This window comes from Perca flavescens, chromosome 8 (genome assembly GCF_004354835.1).
Source record: "Perca flavescens isolate YP-PL-M2 chromosome 8, PFLA_1.0, whole genome shotgun sequence".
In the NCBI taxonomy this organism is placed as follows: Eukaryota; Metazoa; Chordata; class Actinopteri; order Perciformes; family Percidae; genus Perca; species Perca flavescens.
This window is the reverse complement of record NC_041338.1, coordinates 21,666,924-21,694,526: the sequence shown is the minus strand read 5'-3', so window position 1 is coordinate 21,694,526 and position 27,603 is coordinate 21,666,924. Positions and strand designations below refer to the sequence as shown.

The 27,603-nt window shown below is 39.0% G+C and overlaps 1 protein-coding gene across 1 annotated transcript; it reads left to right on the top strand.

The window, feature by feature from the left end:
* The first annotated feature begins 1,575 nt into the window (after positions 1-1,575).
* Positions 1,576-27,603, top strand: eps8l2 (EPS8 signaling adaptor L2). Its single transcript, XM_028586168.1, has 21 exons — positions 1,576-1,822; positions 6,985-7,035; positions 7,504-7,550; positions 12,422-12,486; positions 14,150-14,311; positions 15,291-15,440; positions 17,052-17,131; positions 17,344-17,453; positions 17,561-17,631; positions 17,736-17,862; positions 19,511-19,599; positions 19,702-19,776; positions 21,194-21,342; positions 21,589-21,757; positions 21,844-21,878; positions 21,979-22,084; positions 22,279-22,398; positions 23,467-23,545; positions 23,635-23,794; positions 25,537-25,669; positions 27,389-27,603. The coding sequence occupies exons 2-21, from the start codon at positions 7,001-7,003 to the stop codon at positions 27,464-27,466; spliced, it is 2,040 nt and encodes a 679-aa protein (XP_028441969.1). The 5' UTR covers positions 1,576-1,822; positions 6,985-7,000; the 3' UTR covers positions 27,467-27,603.

The window sequence follows — 27,603 nt, the reverse complement described above, 5'->3', positions numbered from 1 at the left end:
ATTTGAATAGTGACAACACTGATTTTATTACTAAAAAAGGAACATTTGCTTATCCCATGTCTTCCATTTTTAAAACTCAGGTCAACTGGAGTGTGGTCACACTCGACTATACATGCAAATAACCTTCCAATATTCCTATTCATCTGTAACGAACTATAACATGCTTTTAGTTGTGCTTCAATCTCTTTAGAGTATACCTGACACTGACTCAAATGGCACCTGTAAAAACATATTCTGGGTTGAGAATGAATGTTTTAGTTTGGCTCCTTAAACCTTTAACTGCACATATTTGATGTCAGATTGTTGTAACTATTAGTCATTTCCTCCCCCACATTCCTCAAACAGGTGATTTCTTTTACTGACAGCTTAAGTTAATGATCAAACCCGATGGCATGGTTTCCAAAGTAACCAGTTTCAAAACAAATCCCATTTCAGAGTGTCTGCGCTTGAGCAACAGCCGAGCACAGACAAACACTTGTGCGTGGCAGTGACTGTAGGTCAAGCCACTGTGTGTGTGCAAGCATTTATATTTCCCCCTTTTAATCACGTCTGACTGCTGGTTTCATGGGGAATGTTCAATTCTTTACATTTTTGTTAAAACACAATAATTAAAGTAGTTGTTCAAATACAGTAATATACCCAGAAGAGGTCAACTGCATTATCTTAATGATTTTCTTTGCAGGGACAGCTTACTGCAGCTGGACAAAGAGTGGTCATTCTTACCAGCCAGTGACATTGAAACCTGGGCAGTGTTCCACACTGTTGCTCCTTTCTGTCACTCTGTTAAATCCAACTAGTTTAGACCAGTCACTACTTTGCTGCACAAAGGAAACCTGCGGAAATGGAATGATCGCAAAACTGAAGAGCTTGCATATAAAATGGAATTGGGCTTATGCATTGTAAATCATAAACAGCATTTTTTTTATCTGTTCTTTATTGCCATATAAATGTTGTAAATGTCACGTAGGTCATCGCATATAAGGTCGTGGGGCACTCATGCTTTACAGCATTGGCAACCTTGGGGTTGGGATCCACAAAGCGTCCCAAGATAAATCAAGAGATGATTAAAGAATGAAAAAAGTAATTTGTTACAAAGTAATGTTTTTATTCTTACTCTTCTGTAATTTTTGCTTTTGTATTCTTGTGAAATACTAAAACGATTAGAAATCCTTTAAATCAAACTATCTGAAGAGGAAAAATCACACTTTGGTTGTAGTCCACACTTAGGCCATATCTTGTGATGGGACAAGTAGATATAGTAGCTTGATTTTAAGCCCACAAACCATAAGGTTTGGAACCACTGCTTCACTTTTTACTAAGATTTACAGTACATTAGATACCATACGGTAATTAGACACCAGAAAAATTCACAAATAAGAAGCTGCTCAGTGTGGGTTGTTTTATGTATTGCAGGTTAATAAAACAGATGAGTGAGTAGTATCACCAGCATGCAATTTGAGTGAGAAAAGCTCACAGTGACCGAGCGGCCCACCCACCAGTAAAGTGTCCGTGGAGCTCCTCCCCTCTCAGCTTGAGTTACCTGTAGAGTCACATATCACTCACCTGCACCCGCCTTGTCTCCTCAGCGACTGTGTTACTGCGGGGAACCGGCAACAAACGTCTGCGCTCTGTGTTGGACGGCAACTGTGTAGTTTACAGGCTGGGATTTTAACGGTTCTACCTTAAAACAAGCGGTTACAAATATCGACAATTTCCTGCAGAGTTTCTGTCCTGATCGGGCTGTGATGTCAGGCTGATGCTTCAGACGTTGTCTCGCCCAAGTTTCTCACCTTGAGCATCCCGTCTTGAAAACACCACCACTGTGAGTTCCTAAGATAGACTACTTCTTTCTTTCTTTCTTTCTTATAAACATGGCTCCCACTTGATAAATCTCACCACAAAAAAAGTCCACTCAGTGACTGTTCTGGAGTTTTCAATGATCTTCCTCAGCAGGTGAGGTTGACTAATTACTGTTCAACTTCATAATTATATTTGTCCAATCTCTTTTTTATGACTTCATGTTGGTTTAAAAGTTGAGATTGGTTGTTTATAGAGATGATGTATTATTAATGATTTATTGTGATATTAGGAAGTGTGTATATACTAATTGTCAGCACTTTATTAATGTTTTGTGATCGAGGCTGCAGGTTTGACATGATATTGATACACCTAAACTGTACCCACCCCAAATACCTATTATAATTTCCTTTACATAAATAAAGACATTTTCACCCTAACTTGATGCAGAAAAGGCACAAATTGTTGCAGAAAAATTCACCACAATGCAGGAAATTAAGTGTTTGATATGCTCAAAATTTCAATTATTCAAAAGTGGAGATATCAACACCCCCAATGTTGAACCCAAAGTTATGCCCTTGGATTCATCTATGAAGTAATACACATACTGTATAAGATATAAGATATACTTTATTGTCCCCGAAGGGAAATTTGTTTTGGACTTTGTCCGTTCCGCAGAACAACACAAATCACAGAAAATAAGCATCTCTCAACACATACTCTCAACACACTCTCATGCAGCACAATGTCCTGTTTGGTATTGGTTCTGCTTGCTGCAAGAGAGCAGACAACTACATGCTACCATACATTTAAATCTGATGTCACCCTCGGCGCCTGGATATCTCAGTTGGTAGAGCGGGCGTCCATATATAGAGGTTTACTCCTCGACGCAGTGGGACCAGGTTTGACTCCGATCTGTGGCCCTTTGCTGCATGTCATTCCCCCTCTTTCTCCCCTTTCACTTTTTCAGCTGTCTTGTCATTAAAGGCCTAAAATGCCCCAAAAAATAATCTTTAAAAAAATCTGATGTCACCCTCAGCCTTAATTGCAGCATTTAGCTCTGTGGTGAGAGAAATGTGCTTTCATTTGGGTTCAACAAGTTTAGGAATAACCTCATCATGACTACACATTAACAACCAAATGAGAAAACCCATTTTTTTGTCCTGGAACATGATTATTTGTTCTCTGTGTGTTAGAAAGGTTATATGAATGTTACGTGAATGGATAGGGATAGAATCTGTGAAATATGACCTGATTTAGTCTTGTGCTGGTTCTCTGTGCCCTGATTCAGAGACCTGTATACACTAAATAAACCCTTAACATTCCATGGCTCCATGGCTTGAAATACATAAAATCAACTGTTATTTCTTACAAAATGCTTACTCAAGAGCATGGAGCAAAGTCCAGATTGCTCATATCAGTGTAGGCTCATCTTTTTTGTAGTTGTTACTGTGTTAAATGTCTAGTTGTGCTGCTTTTCACTAACAGAGTTATCATTTTGTAGCATTACATGTGTTTCAGACTTAAGCTTCTAAAAATCAGTTGTTTTGTTTTTGTTTACAATTGGCACATGAAATTAGCTCATGACATCCTCGGAGCATAAACTCTTACTGCAGAATCCCATGTCCAGTAAGAAAGATGCACGTTATAATGCTGCTTTGGTTTTGTCAGAGTTTCTAAACTTGAAGGTCGAAAGTTGCAGTAAATTACCAACTATGACATGTCACCTGTTTATGTGTGTGTGTGTGTGTGTGTGTGTGTGTGTGTGTGTGTGTGTGTGTGTGTTTAAACAATGTGTTTATTGAGTGTATAAAAAACTTACATAAATGAAATAAAAACAAATGATAAAGAGTAAATACAGACAAAATGACCTTTCACCTTGGTCTGATCCTTTCTTGTAGGATATATCTGGAGCATCTAACCAATCAAACAGTGTCACAAGCCAATATAAACATCTCTTTTCCACATGAAAAATACTAGATTAATCAGAATTCCCCTCATTTGCCAGAATATCACCCACATCATTTTGTTCAATAAAGTCCAAGAATGGTCCCCAAACCTGTTTGAAAGTATCTTGTCTATCCTTAACCATATATGTTATTCTTTCCATTGTTAGGCAAGAAGACATTTCTCTAAGCCACCGCCCAATACTAGGCCTATTCACATCTTTCCAAGCAAAAGAAATCGTTTGGCTTGCAGTAAACACATAAGTACTTTTATCTCTTTTTTAAGTTAGGGTCAGATGGGTACAACCCCAGGATAAATACTTTGGGATGGAGAGGCAGCTTAACATACACTATTTGAAATATCACTATTTGAAGTCTTTAAATTACAGTCCCACAAACATTTGGAGCAGGGGTCACCAACCTTTTTGAAACTGAGAGCTACTTTATGGGTATTTCCAGAAGGGTACCAGTTTGATTTGATTAACAAATTTCCCAGTTTGCCTTTAGTTATATAAACAATGATTAAAACAAGACACTGGTCATGTTTGATTTCTCACAATAATTTCAACAATGACTTTGGGTAACCGATAATATCAATATTCAATTTTCATTTTTAGAACAGGCCTTTACTCATGTGGTCCTTAAACTTATGTAACCCCTGCTTTGGGGTAATAGATCTGGGTTTACCCATTTAGCCTGGGGTAACATGTTTGTATTAGCCAATTATATTGTAGTAACCTAAGCCTGGTATTCACGGTCTGTTTCTATGTGTGTGTTTTTGAAACTGTCAGCATGTTAGATGATAAAATGATGAGTTGATGAGATGAGTTTCAATCCAAAATTTGATTTCATATGTGAAAACATAAACAACACAGACCACAGGACTGAACGAGAACTCTGAAGTAAGCATTGTTACTCTTACGCTCTCAAATGATTTGTTAATATGAAAACACTTGTCTAACCACATTCCAATTAAATGAAATCAAAATATATTATAATTTTGTGAAGGGCAGAATTGAATTAGACATACTTGCCTTTACGAGTAAGCCTTTAAGATAAACGTCCTGCACACTCATTTTTGTGCAATTATTGTTATAATACTGTGCAATCACAACTGAATAAAGGGTTGTCAGTACTGAACAATAAGCACCTTAGGCTGAGTGCAGGAGAGGTGTGCCGAGGGCCTCTTGCCATGAGGTTGACAACACATGACACCCAGCCTGTCCTGCTCCAGCTTCACCTCCCTCCTGAAACCTGGCGGCAGGCCAGAGCTGGGAACAATAGTGCAGAGGGATGATGACCAGAGAGATAAGGACACAAAGAGGAAGTCTACCTTTTGTGCAGGCTTACTAAAGTAAATAGGATTAGTTTTCTTTGCTCATTTGCATTTCTCAGTAAGCTTTTGTTGTAGATGAATCCTTTAAACTGGTCGCAATGGAGCTACATGTGTGTATCTGAATAAAATCATACATTGTCTGCAGGAATACAGTGACTTTGGTTAATATCTTAGAGCTGTTGTTGTGATTTGGCCTCACTTTACTTCAGCAGATATGAGCAGATTAGAATCTCTGTTGAGGGCGATTATGTTTATGATCTGCGAGATAAGCTTGAGTGGCCGCGCCTGTAAACTGTCATACACAGTATTTACCTCATGTAGTTTACCGCTGCTAGTTATGCAAAAACAGTTCTACTATACTTCAGAAAGGAGGTAAGGCATGTCATGAGGAAATGGCTGTCTCATAACACTGTCATGTACAACTGGTAACAGGTTAGAAAATTATACAGAAATATGTACAGCTAATTGTGGTAAGCACGGCCGGTGTCACAAACTGACACAAGGTCAGTATCTTACAGGTTGGATTCTCACAAAACACTTAAAATACTTGCTGGTGACACAGGATCCAAACCTCTCGCCACCAATTAATCATACAAACTGAATGGGTTGTCTAAAGGGATACATGGCTTCTTGGAGTCTAAAAGTCACAAACGTTAAAAGGTGATTATTATCTCCAGTGGTAAATACAATTTACTTTAGCCATTAATGTAAGAACACTTATCAGTGGTTATATTTATTTCAGTATAAATTATTGTGAGCTTAGAAAAAATCCCGTACACTGACCATTTCGCAAACGTTTCGGTCTTAGACCTTCATCGGGTATATTCTGATTTTGACTTTTGGTCATATCCAACGCACCTGCCTGACAAAAGAGGTGTGCAAAAAGCCTTCCTACGTTTGACTGAGTATAAATTATTGTAAAGTAAACCAAGCAGAGCACTCCTCGTTGTGTAACAGCTCCTTAGGGTCCACAGTAAGGCTAGTCTATATCCTTTGTGTTACACTTCTGGTATTGCTCCGCTTCCTTCTGCTTTCTTTGTGTTGGAATTTTAAATTCAGTGGATTTATGAGGACAATGGTTGACTGCTCCTCAGATCTCTGCAGGGTAAATTGAGACAGCTATCTGTCCAGTCTAAGTTTTCTCTCACACAACTATTTTGCTGCGGCTCTGTGCGGAGTTTAGCACCGCCCATGACAATTCTGATTGGTTTAAAGAAATGCCATTAAACCAGAGCATGTTATCCTCCCATCCCCGAATGCTATGTGGAGTAGCCAGACTCTCCTTCAGCGTGCTTTGGAGGAGTGTCTGGCAAAGCGAGACTACTGTTAGCTACAGTGGGTGTTTAGCTATAGAGTGAACTGTAAACCTGATATATTTGACATAACCTTGTCAGTACATGCCTTGACAGACAAGTCAGAGTCTCCAGGCCCAGAGGGAAAGGTGTGCAAGAGTTTCAGACTCTCATTTCCTGCTCCCGTTAACGGGATTTAGATGTAGCACACCATGGTAATTATCAAATAGTTAGCGTGGCTGAGTGTAAAACAACCAAATAAATTAATTGCAACTATGTAGCTATAGTGATCAACATAGTGGATCTAATTACACAGTGCATATCAGCCTGCTGTTTGCCATTGTCCCAGATCAGTCCCCTGACTACCAGCAGTACAGGCCCAGCACCTGGCTCTCCCCTGGGGAAGAACAGGCTGTTGGTATAGTATGCCTTAACTTTGCATACCTACTACTTTAATGAGGTAAAAATAAAAATGATGCAACAGGCATTTAAAAGGGTAAATAATGCATGTTTGTTTTGGTGGAAAATGTTTGCCCTCTGCCACCAGCCACCTCCCTCTCTCTTAGTCTTTTATTAACACCCACTCTCTTTCTTTCTCTGTTTCTTTCTTCAGGTGGATGCCTTAAATCATGAGTGTCCTGGGACCTCAGTCGAGGCAAGCCAAGTGAGTGTCACACACATTCCTGCTTCCCCTCACATATTTACCTTTCTGTGTGTTATGCTGAGTTACTGTCACGCAGGCGTGAGAGACTCACTAACCCAGTATGCAGAAGGTGGTGTGGGTCAGGGACTTCGGGCACAGAGCGTCACTATTGAGAATTGTTTGCTTTGCCTGGGTTGCTGACTCTAGCCTCTACCAATGTCCCACACACCTCCTCTTTCCCTCCCCCCTCTCTCCCTTTTCCACTCTCCCTCTCTCTCCCTGGCTGGTCCATATGTTCAGAATCTCAGGCTAATCTCATCCAGTGCTGGCTGACTGCTCGCCGTATATCCCTTCTATTTTGTGGGCTTGCGTTCATGAGAAGTGACAGTGTGGGAGTTTCAGAGGGTTTGAGACACTGACATCCACAGGTGCCGGGGAGAAGATGAAGAGCATGCAGCGTAACCCTGTCTCCTCTTCTTGTTATTGCAGTGGAGTGGCCAGATCGGACAGCAAAATCAGTGCCAAGGCCCTATACGGTAAGTGACTGCAGAAAGCCTATTCATTTTAATGTCGGCCTATTTTAAAGACTTTGCCTTTACATGCCCTTTACCTGTAATTACACCTGCTCTTATTTATGTGGCATGAGTCACTACAGACTGTTTACAGTTTATAACTTAGGAGCTTGACCACTGACATTTTACTTCATTACAATGAACATGGGCACTGTAGTTTATTTCGAGTCAATCCCGCAGACACCGTCCTACTGCTGTAAATAATCTCTAGTGCACTGAATGTTTATTAATCCGCATCTGAAAATAGTCCCCGACAAATAAATGTTTTACTTCTGTTGGAGTAATATTTGCCCATCTGTTTTTATTGTATTTTAAATAAAGCTATAGTATATTTGAGACTCATTTTTAAATGCATTTGTGTTAGATATATCCTTTGATACCTTTCCAAACTGTCAATAGTCAAGCTGTGTGGATCAGCCCTGTAATTGATTCAAATCACAACAATATTCAATTTGCTATGCAAATGACTGTCAGGAAATCGTGCACCCTGACTCTGCAGCACATTGATGCAGCCTCACAGGACTATCACAGTCCTCTCCCCAGAACACACACACAGTGATAAGAGGGGGCCAAGGTCCTGCTGAGGGGCCCTGTCGTGCTCAGGCTGCTGAGGGACATGGGAGGGAGGCAGGGCTCCTGAAGGGGACATGAGTTTCCAGCTCTGTGCCAGGCCTGCACAGCATGCTGAGATTTGTTGTCAAATGCATCAGGCTTTTGGTTTGTCTGCACTTTTGTAGTCACGTTGTGTGCACATGTATATTAATGTCTAATGTTGTCAGACTTTCAATTTTTTGTGCATACTTTGAATTGAAGGATATGTTTGTGGTATTGTAGGACTCCATTTACATCTACATTGTCAGGATCCATATACTGACTGTGGTGAAACTCAGTATGGCATGACACTACATTTTATTTTAGCTGTTGCAACTTGGGCGTGTGGGTGCTAGGGGTGTGTGTGTGTGTGTGTGTGTGTGTGTGTGTTGGACACTGAAATGTGCTATGTTACAGTAAGAGGGAGTGCAGGGTGTGCCTGTTTTTAATGTGCGGTTGGAACAGGGTGGGTAAACCCATGTTTTGCAAGTGAATGAAAGACGCATTGAAAAGTGGAAAGTAAGAGGTGGACTCACCTCTGGTCCTCCCTGCGCGTCCCTCAGACATTAGCTCACTGGCTCCTGCCAGCATCTCCTCCACACTGTGGACATAGGGGGACATTGTGCAGCATATCATAGGTCAAGATAGAAACCTAAACTATGGTTTGTCAGGACAACCTGCTGTCATGCATGGATTCACTGTTCCAAATATAGAATGGTCTGGCCTTCAATGACAGATGAGGGTATTGTAGGGGTGCAAGATGTTCCCAAAGCATCTGACTGTGCACCTCGTTGTCTGTGAAATAATTTTGTGCCATAAGTCATCCAAATATCCACAGGACGCATCAACTCCTGTGAGCTCTGTGAAATATCCCACTGTATGTGTGACAAGGCTGTGCTGTTTTTCATTGGCTAGTGTCATCTCGTGTGGCAGATGGTCACCACTACCTTCTCACTGCAGTATGACAGCAGCATGCCTGTCCTCCACAATACTGTGCACCATCCATAACAGTGAGAGATATTTGGATAGATATAAGTCTACTGGTGAATAAACATGTAGAGGAACGACAGCAAAAGTCCCAGCTCAATCTCCCATATGCAAAACTCCCCGTCATTCACACTGTGCAGAGCAGCACACCACTGATGCAAATGATGCACAGGTCCTCCCACCTGATCCGTTATCAGCAGCTTTGGGGTAAAGCAGAGAGATGCCACATCAGAGTCATCCTCCCTGGACTTCAGACCATCTGGCAGCTTTCTTGAGTTTCTCACTCTGTGGCATGTCTTTGTCAGGTAAAATGTGTTTGGGCTGAAAGACTGAATTAACAGGTGGAAATTCAAACGTCGATCTCGTCCTTTACCGCTGTTTTTCTTTCATGTCTGCGTATGTATGAAAGTCAGCTGAATGTCTGTGATAGATCCACTACTTCTAGTGTCATTTATATTAATCTTGTTAAAGCAGAGTTATCAGTGGCTGTATTTAAAAAGAAATAATGGTACGTGTTTGGCCTTTTACTCTCTATAAACAATATGCGATGTAAATCTGTATTAGTTTTACATTACTTTGACAGGACAACTCTATGGTGTACAGTATCAGGTTGTGAGGTGTGTTGATGTAATACTCTAGTGACATTTGGACAAATATTTTTTGGACACAGCAGCACACTTCCATATTGCTTATTGTTTGAATTGTCATTCAGCCTTTAGATGTTGCGATACAGGATTTTAATAATATAATACAATTTTATGACATTGCATCATACAAATGTACTGTCTTGGTTTTGGGTTCAGTCATGTTAAATCGGATTGTTCTGGGCCATGTATTGGTTTGATAGTCTGCCAAGCAGCCATGTTTATCACTGGTCATTGACTCTGGAGAGCTCTGAGGATCTGCCCATCTGCCTGCTAAGTGGCTCTTATTGCAAGCTGTTGCAGCGCTGTGAATTGATTGACATAAATGTCAGGCCATTAATAAGACATGGGACGAGCTCGACTTTCAGTACGACACCTGATGCTTGTGTTTCACCGGTGGGGAGCCAACCAGGAAGAAATCAGCTGAGACAAAATGGCAAAAACATCCTTGCATTATTTGGACAGGGACAGCGGTTGCATGGTTAAAGAGGTGCTGAGAACTTGGAAGAGTCTAAGCTCTATCAAGCATGTTTACGTCACAGTGAATCATCAATAAATGGATATAAAATATTGGAATGTACTTAAGGGGCTTGGCACACATTTTAAGTGTTATACAAACAGCAGAGCTTTTGTGTCATAGTCACCATGAAGCACATAAAGCAAAAAGTGGCTGAACGTCTGCATGGAGAGAAAACCATTGCATCAAAATGTTGACTCTATTTGGGTTGGGGACAGAAAGAGACCTGATATGAGATCTGGCAGTGGAGTCGATAGGAACATACTCTCATTTAACCGTAATTGTTACCTGCAGGCTATTCACCTGGTAAAGAGGTCAATGAGCACACTGGCTCATTCATTTAACATTGGCCTGTATAAAGACAATGGTCCCAGCCAACAGTACATACAGTGCTGTGAACAATGATGTCTTGAAAAACAATTTAGTGAGCTCCAGGGTTTACAAATGACATTCAAACTTTGAACAGGTCACCACATTTGAACTTCATTGACTAAATCTGATTTTTGATATCTTGTATTGCTTTTTCAGTTCATTTGATGCTTTTTTCAATCTACCTCAAACTTTAAAGCAGCTTTAATCAATAATGTGTATATCAGTGCATCAAATGACTGTGAAAACAATGTTACATTGTTAAAGAGGTCACTTATAGTGATGAACCTACAAAGAATTATCACCTTAATCTGTTGCGCCCCTTAGCTTTACAGATCTTTAAGTGAGTTTCATCTCATTGTTTAACTCTCACCGCTCTCATAGCGTTTTCGGCTGCAGCAGGCAGCTGTTTTTAGTGAAAAAGCTCTATAAAACACTGTGCATTATCTCTTCAGCTCCAAACAGCATACATACACAGTTAGAGACTAGCTGGGGAAGACAGTGAAGCATTTAGAAGCTAAAGAGCCAAATATTTACCTCACGAGTTGGTAGAGACCAAAAACAGAGCTAAAAGAGAGTGAATATTGGACATTCGTCAGGTGGACGGAAACACAACTCCAAATGAATGATAATGTTGCTCTGTAACTGCCAGATGTGTAAATAAGAAACTGTTTGCAAACAGATTCGCCATATCATCTTAATAGGTGATGATGTATAAATGTTGTATATATTATTCAAGATGTTTAAATGAGGGAGAAAGAGTAGATTTGCTTTTAGAGTGTGTAAATAGTTTATTTAATTGGTGTTTGTGACCAGACACAAATTGTTATTTAGAGCAGAGTATGTCATGTCTTAAAACATGTCTGGAGTGGATCTTTATTGTGTGGATTTGCGTGGTGACGTGACATTTTAATCTCACTGGTAGCACTGACAAAAAAATAATTTACATACCACATGTCGCTATTTACAGTACTCTCACCTGCTTTACTCAACAGGTTTGTTCTAAAAAAATTAAAGCATTTCAACTTCATAGCATTTTTACCAACTAGAAAGTTATGCATGACAATTTACAATACTGTGCCACTGATGAGGAAGTGATCATGGTGCTGTCGAGAAGTTGATCACTGATCTTTGACCCTACAGTAAATCTGTGATTCTAATTGGTGCCCCTGATAAAGCAAGATGTCAACCTGGCCAACATACTATAAAGATTGAAGAACTCAAGTATCACAACTCTTTGATATGAGATTTAATAATTAACTTCTCAGATAGGTGTTTTTATTTTACTTGCCTTCTGGCAGGACAGTTTTGGACACACAATTGTGTTAAAAGATGTAATATCACAAGCCGCTGTGGTTTTTGCGGCACTATTGTAAATTATACTGTGAATGATGCTGTCGTGTCTAAAACTATCACCTTATTATCCATACAATATTTATGTGAATATCTAACAGTATTGTTGACTGTGAAGTCCACAGTTGAACCATAAAAACAAACGGTATGTTTTCTTGTCACTTCCTTATTGCTCTGCTGGTCTTTTTAGCCAGCACACTAGTGTTTCGTTTCATCTGTTCACTCTGCTGAAAGGTTGGAAACGTGCAACATGTGGAGTTTAGGTCAGTGTCACTGCAGGCTGTTTACATAGTTGTATATACAGTAAGATCAAGGGCAGGACTTGGTGGATTGTCAGTTTTTCACTTCTACTATCTTTGTTTTTTTATCAACAGAACAGAGGAAAAAATACTCCAACTCCAATTATATCATGCATGAGACGTCACAGTATCATGTTGAGGTAAGATCTGCTCTGTTTGTGTTGCTCTAAAAAAAAATTAAGTTGTGTGTTATCATTTTGACCATTCCTGTATTTAAAAAAATGTTTTAGAAATACAGAACTTGGCAAAAGATTTGAAACTCAACCACTACATATTTATTCAATGGTGTTATAACGTTATTATAAAAGTTTAAAATAATTTTAGTACTCATTAAAGTAAAAAAAATAAAATAAATCTGACTATAAGTGATCCTGGACATTTGCGGTTTACTAAACCTTGCACTGTGTATCATCATTCTGTATTATTTAAATGTTTTATTCACTTTTTCATATAATGTACTGTATTATTATTATTATTATTATTATTATTATTATTATTATTATTGTTGCTAGTGCATTTGGTACCTGTTCACCTGCCTTGCGACTGGGATGATAAATAAAGACATCGGAGAAAACATAAAATTAACTAAAAAAAAGGTATAAAATTTAGCAACTCAGATTGGAAACCCAGCTCTAATTCTGGTAACCCAGTAGTTTTAAACCCCATGTACATTGCGTCTCCAGATTAAATCTGTCTGAGGACATTTGTTCCAAGTCATTCCTCTCTCATTCCTCATTCCTCAACGTTTCCTGTCTCCTTTACTGTAAACTGCCCAAAATACAAAAATCAGAATCAGAATAAGATTTATTCCTAAATTAAGTTTTCACTTGCATGGAATTTGCCTTGGAGTGTTTGATGCATACAATAAACATATGAAAATGGAAAAAAACAATAAACATGGAGCAAAGTACTGCAACAGTCAAAACATAAATATAGAATAGAAATATGGCAATAAAAATGATATAAAAGACAATATAACAAATAGAGAGATACAAGAGATAAATGCTGACACAATCTCTTGATTGCGTGTCATTTACAGGACTCTTTAATAATAAAGCAATCAGGATTACAGCATTTAGGAGCTGGTATTGGGAAGATTGAGTCAGAGATGTGCTTTAGGTCAGGGATGGTGTTGAACTATGTCCTGTGTCCTTTCAGATAGGATTTCTCTAAGTGCCTCCCCATTATCACACATGGGCAGGTAATCACAGATAACTGCCACGCTGACAGCAGCTGCATGCAGAGAGAGCCGTGGAAGTAGTAATATCGCAGTTTTGATATTAGATTAAACAAGTAAATTACACAGCTAAGTAACTAGAGCATTGTGAATTAACTGTAAGAAAACATTCCTAAAATGATATGTAATGTAAAATATACAGTTAACAATAACAGTTTAAGAAACTGTTTTTGGAAATATCATTATTTATATTATATATATATATATATATATATATTTGCTTTCTTGCTGAGAGCTGAGAAGCTTTGGACAGAGCCAAGCTAGCTGTTTCCCCCAATTTCCAGTCATTATGCTAAGCTAAGCTAACTGGCTTGGTATCATTGTTCATATCTAACTCTTTGCAAGAAAGCAGACAAGTACATTTCCCAAAATGGCAAAGTATTACTTTAACAGAGCCAGTTAACTAGAAATAATGTGTATTTTCAAATTATGTCCTTTAACTTTCCAAAGCATACCTTTCCTACCTTCCAAACAGCCATTGCTTTCAGTTCACACCAGGATATACGTAGCCCCCTCACAGCCAAAAATTGTATCCGTCATTTACAAACTCACTGTTTTCTCCTCAGCATCTCTCCACATTCGTTATGGACAAGACAGAGTCCATCACGACAGTGGACGATGCCATCCGGAAACTGGCCCTTCTGGATTCAAAAGACAAAATCTGGACCCAGGAGATGCTCCTGCAGGTCACCGACAAGGCGGTCAGGCTGCTGGACTGTGATACACAGGTACTGCTCGACATCTTTCCACACATCATGCACATCATCGGATTATGTTAACATGCAATAAGTGTCACATTTACAGTCACTGATTTGCGTTTGTGATTAACAGCATCACAAACTGTACAACAAATGCAGAAAACCTTAGAGAGTGGGGGCATGAAGTTTGAAAGACGTGAGCATTTAACTAGGCAGTGAGTCTGATTAAAGATGCTATGAAGATTCATCATGGGAATTGTTGGATTCAGTGTTTTTGGAGCTAAAAGTTAGAACATATTGGTCTTCTGTGCATCGATATTGACCATTCTTTTTTTCTGTCTGTCTCTCAGGTGCCTTTTTAGGTTTTAATTAAATGTCGTACAGTGCAATGAAATAATAAACAATTGTTTTAGATTCGTCCTAATGTGATTCTGATTGTGTCCATCACACATTGAACAGCCTTTGAAAGGAATAGTTTGACATTTTGGGAAATTTGCTTTTTTGCTGAAAGTTAGATGAGACTGATACCACTCTCATGTTCAATATGAATCTTGAGCTAGCAGAGGGTAAGTTAAGCTTAGCATAAAAACTAGAAGCAAACAGCTGGTGTGACTTTGTCTGAAGATAACAAAATCACACAAAACTCCACGTAAAACAACACATTTTCATTTTGACACTTCAGCTTTCATGAGAATCAAACAAACAATATATAATTAGTGTTAATTATTTTTGAGTTTTAGGTGTTTGGAGCATTTGTTACTGTTGGACAGAGTCAGGCTAGCTGTTTCCAGTCTTTGTGTTAGATAAGTTAACCAGCTGCATGTGGCAGCTTCATATTTGCTGTGCAGATATGAGTGGTATTCATGTTCTCATCTCGCGTCACTTTTAGAAGACTATTTGTAGTAGGCCTACTGTTTTATCTTACTGAGCAATTTGCCTACTCAGATAGTATCTTGCTCTTTCTCTCCACCTCTTCCCCTCTAACTATTCATCTGTTGTGCTTCTGCAGGAAGAGTTGGAGAACTTCCCTCTTCCCACGATCCACATGAGTCAGTCGGTCCTGAATCAGACACGTTATCCCTCCGTGCTGCTGCTGGTGTGTCAGGACAAGGAGCAACACAAACCCGACATACACTTCTTCCACTGTGACGAGGTGGATGTGAGTCTCAGTTTGAATGTTGCAGGCTTGGCCCAGTTTGCATCTTTTATCGTCCGTGCGTGATTGGCTTGCTTTGTGTTTTATGTCATTTGTAAATCCAAGCTGCTTTTGTTGGAGCGCCAGGTCAGATTTCAGTGCCGTTGGTGGCAGTGTGCTTGTGTGTATCCTTTTACATTTTTTACAGCCTCGTTCAGAGATATTTGCTCAAGGAAGGATCTATCCCTGAAATGATGTAATATTATAACTCACTGCAAAGACAATACCTCTTTATAGTTCAGAATCACTTCTAGTAAGTTAAGGCAAGGCAAGGCAGCTTTATTTATATAGCACATTTCAGCAACAGGGCAATTCAAGGTGCTTTACAAACAGATAAAAAAAAAAAATTAAAAACAGATAAAATACGAGAATAAAAGTTACAGTGCAGTATAAGAAATTAAACATTAAACAGCAGTTAAAACAGTTAAACATATAAAATAGGAATTTCTCTTTATATGTTTATATAGATTTTCATACAGTTTCAACAATGTAACTTCAGTATAACAACTGAACAGTTATTTAAAGAAAGGCAACATCAAAAAGATAGGTCTTCAGCCTTGGTTTAAAACAACTGAGAGTTGTAGCGGACCTGCAGTTTTCTGGGAGTTTGTTCCAGATATGTGGAGCATAAAAACTGAATGCTGCTTCCCCCTGTTTAGATCTGACTCTGGGGACAACAAGCAGTCCTGTCCCAGATGACCTGAGAGGTCTGGCTGGGTCATAGTGTAGCAGCAGATCAGAAATGTAAAAAGTTAAAAGAAATACTTGGTTGACGGAAGCTGTTGATCATCATATTGGGCTCATAAACACTGACCTGGGTGAATATAACAACTTTTGGATTATCATAAATATACTTTTGTCTTCTTTAAAAGAATATAAAAGAAAGTGGAGTTTCTTATCTATTGAAACTCTGACGCTTCTGTGATGTAATGTGAAGAAAGAATAAGAAAGCATCTTCAAAATTCTAAATATGTTTTTGGAGAAAAGCTAAAATGTTATGCAATACACTGATGTATTTAATGTCATCACCTTTTAGCTGTATGTAAATATGTACATATAGTAAGTCGGTTAATTTATTTCGCACTTTTGTAGAATGAGCATCACAGTTTGCATCACAAGTCATTATAAACAAACAAATGGACAAACTACGCACTAAAAAAACATAATGTCAATGTAGGTTTGTAGGTTCACACTGCTGACCTCTCTAATGTCTGTAAAGGTAACTCCATTGCCTTTGGTTGTAGATTTGAAATCCAGACGACAGCATATCAGAAACAGGAAATACAATTCTCACCATGCATGCCAATAGCATTCCTAAATATTGTATTTAATTGATCACTTTGACCTGTTTAGAAAATTTTGAACCCATCATGAATTAGATATTATTGTCAGTTTGCAATGAGAAATAAGCTTTAAGCATTCAATTTGACATTGACATGGCAATATTGCATTATGATCTAGGCCCTGTATCTTTTACTATGGCTGCCAGTGAAACTGCTGTCAGCCTTAAAACTGCACATATACATGGTGTATATATTTAGTTTGATTTTGTGTGTTTCTCCTTGCTATCTTTAGGCTGGGATGATTCATGCAGATATAGACAGTGCCATTGGAGACAACAAGCATGGAAAGAAAATGAGGCTTCAGACTCTGAAGTGAGAACAATTCTGCTACACACACACACACACACACACACACACACACACACACACACACACACACACACACACACACACACACACACACACACACACATATTCTTGCAATCAAATACACATTGAAGGAAGCGACACTGACCTCTGATTAGAAGTTAGCTAACTTGATGTTAGGGTGCTGAAGGTCTTGATGCCTCCTCTGCTTCCTCCAGGGTGAATCAGGAGAAAATGAAGCGTCACAGAGAAACCATTCTCCCTCCCTCGGCCTCTAAGGGCCCCTCACCTGCTGCAAAGGGACGTGTAGCAGCCACGAACACACAGGGTGAGAATACACATACTGCTCATGCACTCAAAAGAAAGCCCTTGTCACATGCAAAGCTCACATTTGATTCAATAGTTGCATTTACATTTTTACGTTTTTTGCATTAGATCCACGAGCCTCCGGACAAAATGACACTGAGTCACATGAAAAGCTGGCCCAGCGCATTGAGAAGGATGTAGTGAGTAATTTTATCCACACTATAACACCTGTCATCACATTACACAGTCTCCTAATGCTATATATATATTCTTCATGCTAAACCCCAGGATTTGTCTCCCTCAGCAAATCCTCAATTGTGCCTTGGATGACATAGAGATCTTTGTGGCGCGGCTGCAAAAGGCAGCAGAGGCATTTTCTCAGCTCAACCAGCGCAACAAGAGTAAGAAGAATAAGAAGAAAGGACCAGCAGGTCTGTCTCCCTTTCTTCTGATGTGGTGGCACGAATGCAGTGACAATATGTTCATATTGCTCACATCGCCATACTTATGTCTTTTTGTGTCCTCTGGCCTGGGACTGTCATCCAGTGATGCATGTGTGGTAGCAGTGGCCAGTTCAGGGTTCTGTTAAGTATGTGATACATTACTCAGTTATCATAACTGAGATAATATTATTACTTCTTAATCACTCCCTGTGAGTGCTGATCTGGTGTATTTCTGGCATGTTGGTGATTTTAATGTATTATTATAAGTGTGCTTCTGTCTGAATTAGAATGTTATTGTTATGTTATTGCCTGACAAAGTCAAAATATTGGCAATACCAAAAGGAAGCAAAATTCATTTAAATGTTGAATGAAGACTGACATGAGAGGCATATTAGATGAATCAAAACTATTTGAAGCTTTGCTGGATTTGAAAGCAAAAGTGTCATCTTATTTATGGACTGAAAGTGTAATAGCAGCTGGTTCCCCTAGTGAAAAGTAATAATATTACTGTAAAATGTGGCTGAATAATGTTTTACCACCCAACACTGGTGGTGTGATGCTGTGTTTACATCAACACCCCTCATTCCTTCTGCAGTGTGGTCAGGTGCAGACGCATATAGAACGTGTCACTTTTCCACACATCATTTGGTAATAAGTAATGCATATATGTGTTGTCCTTGACTACACAGACAGATGTGCTGAAAATGATGTAATCTCTATCTAGCGAATCAGTTTCTCAACTTTTGGGTCAGAATCCTACATGTAGGGTCATATGCTGATCAAAAGGTTGGTAAGACTGGTGTATTGATTGCTATGTTTTAAAAATATATCTTGTATACAGGGTTCATACAAAGTCTTAAACGTTTGGAAAATTACGTTAATTTTATGTTTTCAAGGTTAGGAATATGATGGATTTTCAACATAATCTGATAATCTGTTTCATCTACACAATCACTTATGTGAACCAAAAATCTTTTAATATTTGAAATTAAACAATCTCGTCATCATATATGCTTCTTGTTTTCTGGCGTCTCATACCAACCTAAACATAAAATCAAATAACAGCTGGTAAAATTAACATTGATTGCTGTGGGTAAAGGAATTCGGTAAACTTTATTTTTCGCAATTGCATTTATAGTAATAATTTAGATGTAATGATACATTCTTCAAAAGCCTGGAAATGTTTGGTTTAGGTACCTTAAAAATGCTTAAAAATACTTAAATTTTACTCTTAAAAAGCTATACAAACCCTTCGCTGTACGAAGGTATGATATATCATAACCTTTATGTAATTTGGAACTTCCATACCCCTGAAAATACAATTTAAAAGGACACTACAGTCAAATGTATGTAATATGACTCTGCTCTGTGGGGTTGTGAGAATTTTGGGACCTTTTGGGTCACAAGTTGAGAAACCCTGATGTAGCACATTCTTTATGGGCTTTTACTCTCTGGTCAAAGCTGTTTATTAACTAACCATTATTGTACTCTTAACCTTTTTTTCACTGGAAAAAAACTAAATTTCTTTGAACCATGGCCAGAAAGTGAAACCTGCATCCTGCCTGTAGTATGTCTGTATGGAGAGCTGGTAACTCTGGAGTCTGTGTGTGGTCATTGTTGCTCTGGTTGTTTACAGAGGGCATGCTGACTCTGCGGGCCAAGCCCCCCTCTGAAGCAGAGTTCATCGATAGCCTGCAGAAACTGAAGCTGGCCCTCAACCTCTTGGTGAGATATCACAGCTCCTAACCTCTCCTCCTTCATCACATTCATCAGTTGTCATGTCTTCATTACCTTCTCACGGTGTATCTTTCATGGCGCCCCCTGCAGGCCAAACTGAAGAAGCACATACAGAATCCAAGTGCGTCTGAGCTGGTTCATTTCCTCTTCGGCCCTCTGGAGCTGGTAAGAGCTAAAAATCTGTTCTGTGTGTGTCTGATGTCAAATAGGTTTATATAGATGATCATCCTGAACACATGCTGATTTTTCTGAATGTCAACTGTATAAATTCATGCCAAATAAGTTCTCCATGTCATTGGATACCCTCAATGTCGACTGAGGCATATCTGACAAAAATGTCAGATATGCACAGAATCAAAGCAGTTTAGAGTTTGCATTGTCGCCGTCAGACATTCCTCTTATTGTTTTTATTTTTTCTGGCACCACACCCACTGCTACTCTGCTAAAATGTCACCTGACTGGAGCGACATGGCTTTCAGCTCTGACTCTAGGTGCTCTAAGGTGCAGCCACACTTACACAATGTCGGTTTGCCAAGCTACAGTGTTCAGCCACACCTTCGATACTGCTGGATAGAAACACAGAGCTGTGATTAGGCTCTGCCAGTTAATGTCGTGCAATAACCCCTGGACATGTTGGATTTGCTTGATAAGGTCAAGATAAAGCCGGAGCAGTAATATTCCAAGTGTGGCCGACACTATGCCTTCTGAAAGCAACAAAGCACCTTAAGATAGAACAGCAAAAATGTATTGTTTACTTAAATTTCTTCAGTAAATACTAGGGCTGGATATCAAACCTCAATATTTTTGGAGGATTGGCCAAAATGTGTCCCAAGCATTGAGTATGGAAAACTTTTAAGTATCAAAACTGGCCCCTGAATGTTTGGCCAGATCTTTACACTGTCCTATTTACTTGCAATAAACAATAATTAAGAAATACGTTTCGGTCATTAGATCTTCATCAGGTAAAACAGAGAATGAAAATGGCATTCCAAACAGATATAGACAATGCCTCCTACAGTGAGGCCGATTAGTGACCATGAACTGCCAGTTCCACAGCCAGTGTGCACTTAGCCTATTAGAAGGCACTTCACACCATGAACAAATGGACATTTCACTATATAGAATGGACAGCAACCATATCAGAATATATACAAACACCGAACAATACAGCTAAAGTCAAAATAATATCCAAAATAATAATATTATCAGGCTAACGGTAGCTCTCAGTGTAACATCAACTGACAAGTTGTATTTCTAAATACAAGTATATTGCAAGTAAATAGTGTGCGGGAATTTTCTTTTTTTGTCACCTATGGGCATTTCCTCCTACGCACCTGTCCAAAAGATATTGAAGCTGTGCATGAGCCTCCACAGTCTTGATTCACCTTGTTTGATATAGTTTAGGCAAAGTTCTTGAGCTGCTGCTTGTGTTTAGACAACATTAACACCAATACATTTAGACTTTTGGCATACTTTCATGAATGAAAAAAAGGTTTTGTAGAAAAACATTTTAAATATTTTTTGAACCAAGGTATTTAAAAAAAGAAGCAGTCGATCAGTAAACTTGTGATTACGTCCACAGGTGCTGCAGAGCTGTGGGAGTCCTGAACTGGTGCGTTCAGTAATCTCTCCTCACCTTTCCAAAGACACTGTCGACTTCCTGCGGGGACACCTCAGCCCCAAAGAGATGACCATCTTTGAGCTGCTGGGGGATGGATGGACCAAACCCAGGTACATAAATGACTGCATTTATAGAACACTTTAATCCGAAGCACTTTACAATTTGCCTCTCATTCACACACACAGTCTGAGCTGCCATGCAAGGTGCTGTCCTGACCATCGGGAGCAATCAGGGGTTCAGTAACTTGTCCAAGGACACTTAGACATGGGTGCATTATTCATGCTGGCTGTGTCTGTACACATGTGCAGCTTAAAGGTCACCTTTTGACCATCTTGTCCCTCCTCTTCCTCCTGCAGAGCGGAGTGGCCCAGGGATCAGTGTGCTCCTCCTTATCACCCAAAGTTTCGGAACGGCTGGGAGCCGCCGGCGGAGTTCTTCAGGACAGCCCCATGGGAAACAGAGAGACCCACTGGGCCACCGGGGTCTCCCATCAGCCCCGATTACAGAAAACACTCAATTGAAGACGTAAGGATTTAGTTTGTTAGCCTGTGAATGTGCCGACCATTGCAGGTCCCAATCCTGAAAATGTAACAATCTGTATGCTTTTTTAGTATTATGGAACTCATTCCTCAAACTCGTCAAATGGGTAAGTAATGAAGTTCCTCACACACTTTACACTTTGCTGTCTCTTATACTCACAAAAAACATGTCAAACTGTTATGAGAGGATGCCATGTGTCTTAACAGGTCTCACAATGGGATGGCCCCCACCCGTAAATATGCCAAAATTCGCTACCACTTTGTAGCACAGAATGTCAACGAGCTGTCAGTGCTGCAGGACGAAATCCTCGAGGTAAAAACTAGGTCAAATTATGTTGCCTTTGATGTGAAGATTGACATGCAATTTTGAATTTAAACCAAAGGCAGATGTACATTGTAGCATACGGCAGGGATGATGCAAACCCAAGGCTAGGGAAATGTAAATTGACCTTCTGTGAAGTTAAACATCTCAACTTTGCTAAATATGTTTGTGCCTGCTGCTTGCAGGTGATAGAGGATGACAATCAGTGGTGGAAACTGCGGAATCGCAGCGGTCAGGCCGGCTACGTCCCGTTTAACATCCTGGATGTTGTAAAGATCGAGGAGCCAGAAGCCGTCTTCAACCAGGTGATCTGCTGTACTATACATGCAGTGCATTAACATTACATTCTTTGATAAACACCCAAAAACTTTGGCAGTGTATGTATGAGCTCTTAAAAGGAAATTATTCAGTTAAACACCTTTTTTTCTGATAGCATTGTGAAAAACTCACACTTGACATTTCTGAGGCTATTTTGTGACTGTGGTGTATTTTTAGCATTCCCACAGGCAATGTTTCCAGCAGCTTAACATAAAACATTAACTATGTTTAGCTGCAGTATTAAGTTTTGAGTTTGTCTGCTTCAGTAGACCAGAATGCAATGCAGTCACATGACATGTTTTTTCCAGCTTTTTGTACCATGTGTCGGTGTCACTTTCACTTACTTCGCCTACTGTCATTATCCTTATCTCAGCTGCACAACCTGAGGCGTGTTGTCAAGAGGTGTCACAATAATTTCTGGTAAATGTAGGCAATCAGTTACTAAAGTATAAGGTAATGAGAGGGGTCAAGGTTTCTTTATCACTGCTTGTGGATACATTTATTTTGCAGCTAGGATTAAAAGTACAAAAGATGAGTAGGACACAAACAGATAACACATTTGCTACAAAGTGAATGAGTTTGTAAGATTTTCCAGAGGAAAAAAAAAAAGTAATCGAATGAATACAAAGCCTAGATACATGACAAACAATGTGTAGTATTGTACAAAATGATCATTTTATTTTTTAAAGTTCACAGGATAATTCATTGAACATCACAGATAAAAGCTAGGAATGTTTGCAGTCGTATCATCTGAACACTGGTCCTAGGTCAGTGCAGCTTTGTGTACAAACACTAATCACTTGTTGTGACCCGACACATTTTGCAGCAATGTTTCCACCCTCACCAAAAGCCTACATTCCTATGCTCATATTCATGCTGCACACAGGTTCACCTACGCCCTGCTGCAGGTGCTGCATGCAGCTTCTCTTCCTGGTGTAAAATATTTCCACACACATATTTTCTCTTTTGGCTCCTGGGCAAAAATGTATCAACCACCAGATAAAAGACAAACCTGTTTTTGTAATAATAGTTGTTGTTTGTGCATGTGTGTGCAGAAGGGCTACAGGACTTCACCTCCTGGTTCTCTGAGCCATGGAGAGAGCTTTAACAACGGTAGACCAAAAAAAGAAAAAAGTGAGTGAACACAAAAAAGATCTAGGAATCAGATATGTAATAGTTGCTCTTGTTCTGACGTCTGCTGCCGTCCTGTTTCTGTGCTGCAGTGATGGATCAGGTCAACAATGAGCTATTAACTATGATCACTGCTAACAAAAAGCCACCAAAGTTCCGTGTGGAGCGACCATCCAGCCAAGTACCACTCAACTTTGACTCAAACCCAGAGCAAGTGACCACATGGCTCAAAGCAAAAAAATTCTCCAAAACGTAAGTCACCCACAATGCTCATCAATCCAGAAAATCAAAGTACCGTCCCACAACTTCAAGTTCTGACTGACATGTTAGAAAGTATTACAAGCTGCATTGTATTTATTCACCATTAACGTACTGTCAGTAATAGACTTTAGTATATTGTACAGACATTCCTGGTTTCTGGCAGGTGAATCCTACTGACTTTGATGGCCCCGACTTTTCCTCTTGAGCCATCATAAGGTTGACATTTGTGATTTCGACAAAAAATGTCTAAACAAATATTGGATGTATTGCAATAAAATTTGACATTGATGCCCCCCTCAGGATGATTTGGGAAGAACAGGTCTAATTAATAACACTAATGATAGCTCAGTAACATTACAGTTTTTTTCGATTGCTAAACGACAGTGGGCACAACTTGAGTCACATGTGCAAAACGCTAACTACAGTCTGTATAGCAGCAGTTCATGTGGACCAAACTCTAGTTCGTTTTTCATTGCTTGAACACAGTTTTCAAAACTCTACACACTTGTCCCATGACTTTAACCACAACGTGCACAACACTGTAGATTTACAGCACTTTGTTCAAATGCTAACACACTGCTGTCAAAACTGTTAACCACACATTCAAAACAGAATAGATTTCAGTCTGGTGCCTATCAAACACTGCTGAATGCAATTTTAGCTGAAAGCCTAAGTAGGTGTCTTATTTTAGACTAGTTAGTGAACATATATGGTATTTATACAGAGAAAGCTCAGAAAGCCTTTTTTTGTACAAACACCAAATAAGAATGAAACAATTATACACTGTACCGTTTGAGAGAAACAGGTGAAAGAGCAAAGATACCAACATGTCCAGGTAAGATGTCTGAGGTTATGTACACAGCTATAAAAAAAGTGAAAAACACTATCTTTACAATAGTAAAACTGTGTTCTTACTGTTTATCAGAAAGTAATGGCGGTGAAAGCAATAGAAACACCATATTCATTTTTATTTAGAGATGATGCAGACATCCAATGTGATGAAGAAAACCTGCCACATGATGCTAGAGCGAGGCAGGATTAGTCACACTATTCTTTGGTACTGTTAGGTATGTACCTTTAGTTTTTTTCCCCCAGTAATTCCATAAAGTTAAAAATTATTGAAGAAAACTGCTGATTTTCATTCCTTCTTTTTTACCTTATGTAAAAATTGGTATGCTATACAATCTATATTTTGTCCTTAAATAAACTATTGAGTAGTGTCAAGTCACTCAAATTGTTCAAACTGTAAAGATGAAAAAGTTTGTAATTTCTGTATTGGTGTTTGACGCTAGTGTTTTTACTATCAGTGTTTTCTGAGTGACAGTGTGTGTTATCTCAGTGAGGCTTGTGCATAGTGTTTGGCTGCACTGAGCCTGTTTTGCAGGTGATGTGAACTGTTTAGCTCAGGTGACTGTTGGTAGTGCAGACTGTAGTTTGAGTTTTGCACATGTGACTCCAGTTGTGCCCACTGTCGTTTAGCAATCGGAAAAAACTGTAAATGTCCCAGCAAGCCAGCATGCACAATACCAGGATGCTAGAACAGACACAACCCAGAGGAGTCCGGTTGTGATTAAGGTTATTGATTACATCTGTGCTTATCCTTCTATTGCATGTCAAACTGCCACAAAGGTTGTCTTTTTGGATGGTTTACTCACTACTGGACACTGTGTACAAATTAATAAATACAGTACATTTATACTGTATCTAATAATAAGTAAATTAATTGTCTGCAGGACTGTTGAATGTTTGGGGATCCTGACTGGAGCCCAACTGTTTTCCCTCAACAAAGATGAACTGAAGAAGGTGTGCAAAGAAGAAGGCAGTCGTGTCTACTCTCAGATCACCGTGCAGAAAGAACAGCTGGAGGTAAGTCACACACTTGTTTAAGCATGCATGTAAACTGCTCACAAACCTGTTACGACAAACATTAAAAATAGACATAAAAGTACAAAACCCACAAATGAATAATACCCACCTATCTCAGTTTTCAGTCTTATCTGGGCATGTTAAGACAAGTCAATACACATATATAAAAGCTGGTGTCAGCTATCAGACTATTACAGTCATCCTCTATTATAATAAATACAGGTGCAGTGCAAAAGTGGGTGTGTACGCGCTGTAATCAGGTCAGAACTAACTAGGCAGGATTGTCAGACAATTTAACAACTCCCCACAAGGATAATAACATAATAACAAGCAGTTATGCAGGATAAATAAATACACAAAACACAATTATGTCGAAGTGCCACATTACAATATACAGTAGATTAGAGCCCGACCGATAAAAGATTTTTAAGGCCAACATCAATACAAATATTTGGTGATTTAAAAATCCGATATATCGGGCAATATATATTTAAAAGAAAAATCCAGAAACGCGTAACAAAACATAAACAGATTTCCCTACCATTAGTTATTTGTAGTTATTTATGAGTCCTCACTAAAATAATATGATAATGCATTTTAAAAATAAATTTGTTTGTTTTATTGTCACAACAGGACAGAGGAACATCAAAATATCTTAAAGTTCTGATAAATAAAATTTATAAAAATACAAACTTAAGATATGAAACTTAAAGGGTTAAACACGAGTGTTGCCAACAGGGACGTTGTAGAGCGCCCTCTGGTGGACAAACTATACAACGCCAACACTCATAACATGGTGTTTTGTCCGATTTTATTTTATTTTGTAAATATCCATTTATCGGCAATTATAAATGCCGATACCGATAGTTTGGAAAATGGCTAATATCGGCCTGGCCAGTCTGGCTCTACAGCAAATGAATGTCCTTACACTACAATGATGTAAATATAAATTTAGTGACACACCTATCTATGAGACTAATGTTTTAAACTCAGATCTTAAACTGTAAAATAAGTCATTGCCTGTGATATTATTCATCAAATGTACAATTGACTTTGTCTATGAGGCTGTTTTATGTGGAGAGGGTCAAAAGCAAACATAAAAAGCATAAGTACAGCATTCATGCAATGACTCCCGACTCAGCAGAGTGGTTTAGAGAAATATGAAGGGGACAATAAAAGTGCCACAAAGAGAAACATTTTGGATCTCTCAGTCAAAGATTATTTTGGCCTGGATAGAGTTCAGAGTCTTTCCCATATGTATAAAAAAATATTTAGTTTTGATGATGCTTCTCGTCTTCTCTCCCTCCTGGTTTTCTCCTCACCTTTAAGGTGACAAGTTTCTGCCAACTCTTCCTTATTATTGTTTTTTTAGTTGTTGTTTTATTTTCATTAATTTTATATCAATCTATAATCCATGTAGAGACGTATTAACCTATTCATTCATGAGCTAATTATATATTAACACAAAACATGCAACGTTTTTGGAGTACATTTGTATTAATTATGCTTATTTCCACGACAGCTGACAGGATTGTTTACTGAAAGTCTGTTGCCATTGCTTTTGCAACTTTATGTCTAAACAGTGCAGTTGTTGAAAGGTCCAAGGTGGCTTCTTTTCCTGCTCATAGCATTTGTCTCTTTGTATTCTACGCTTTGTAATAGGGGAATCCTTGGACAAAATGTTTGAAAAAGCGCAATCTTCTTGTGTTTGCTTTACAGAAGACCGACGGAGACTCAGAACTGCAGGAGATCATGAAGCGGCGGCAGGAGAGGATCGACTCTGGCAGCAAAGACTGAACCTGCCGTCACAACCCACTCAAACGCTTTTGCTAACTCACTGCAGCAGCTTCTTCAATCAATCTATTGTTAATTATGACCTGCAGTAGAACATAAGGAATGGTTGTATACATATTTAATTGTATATTTATTTTATA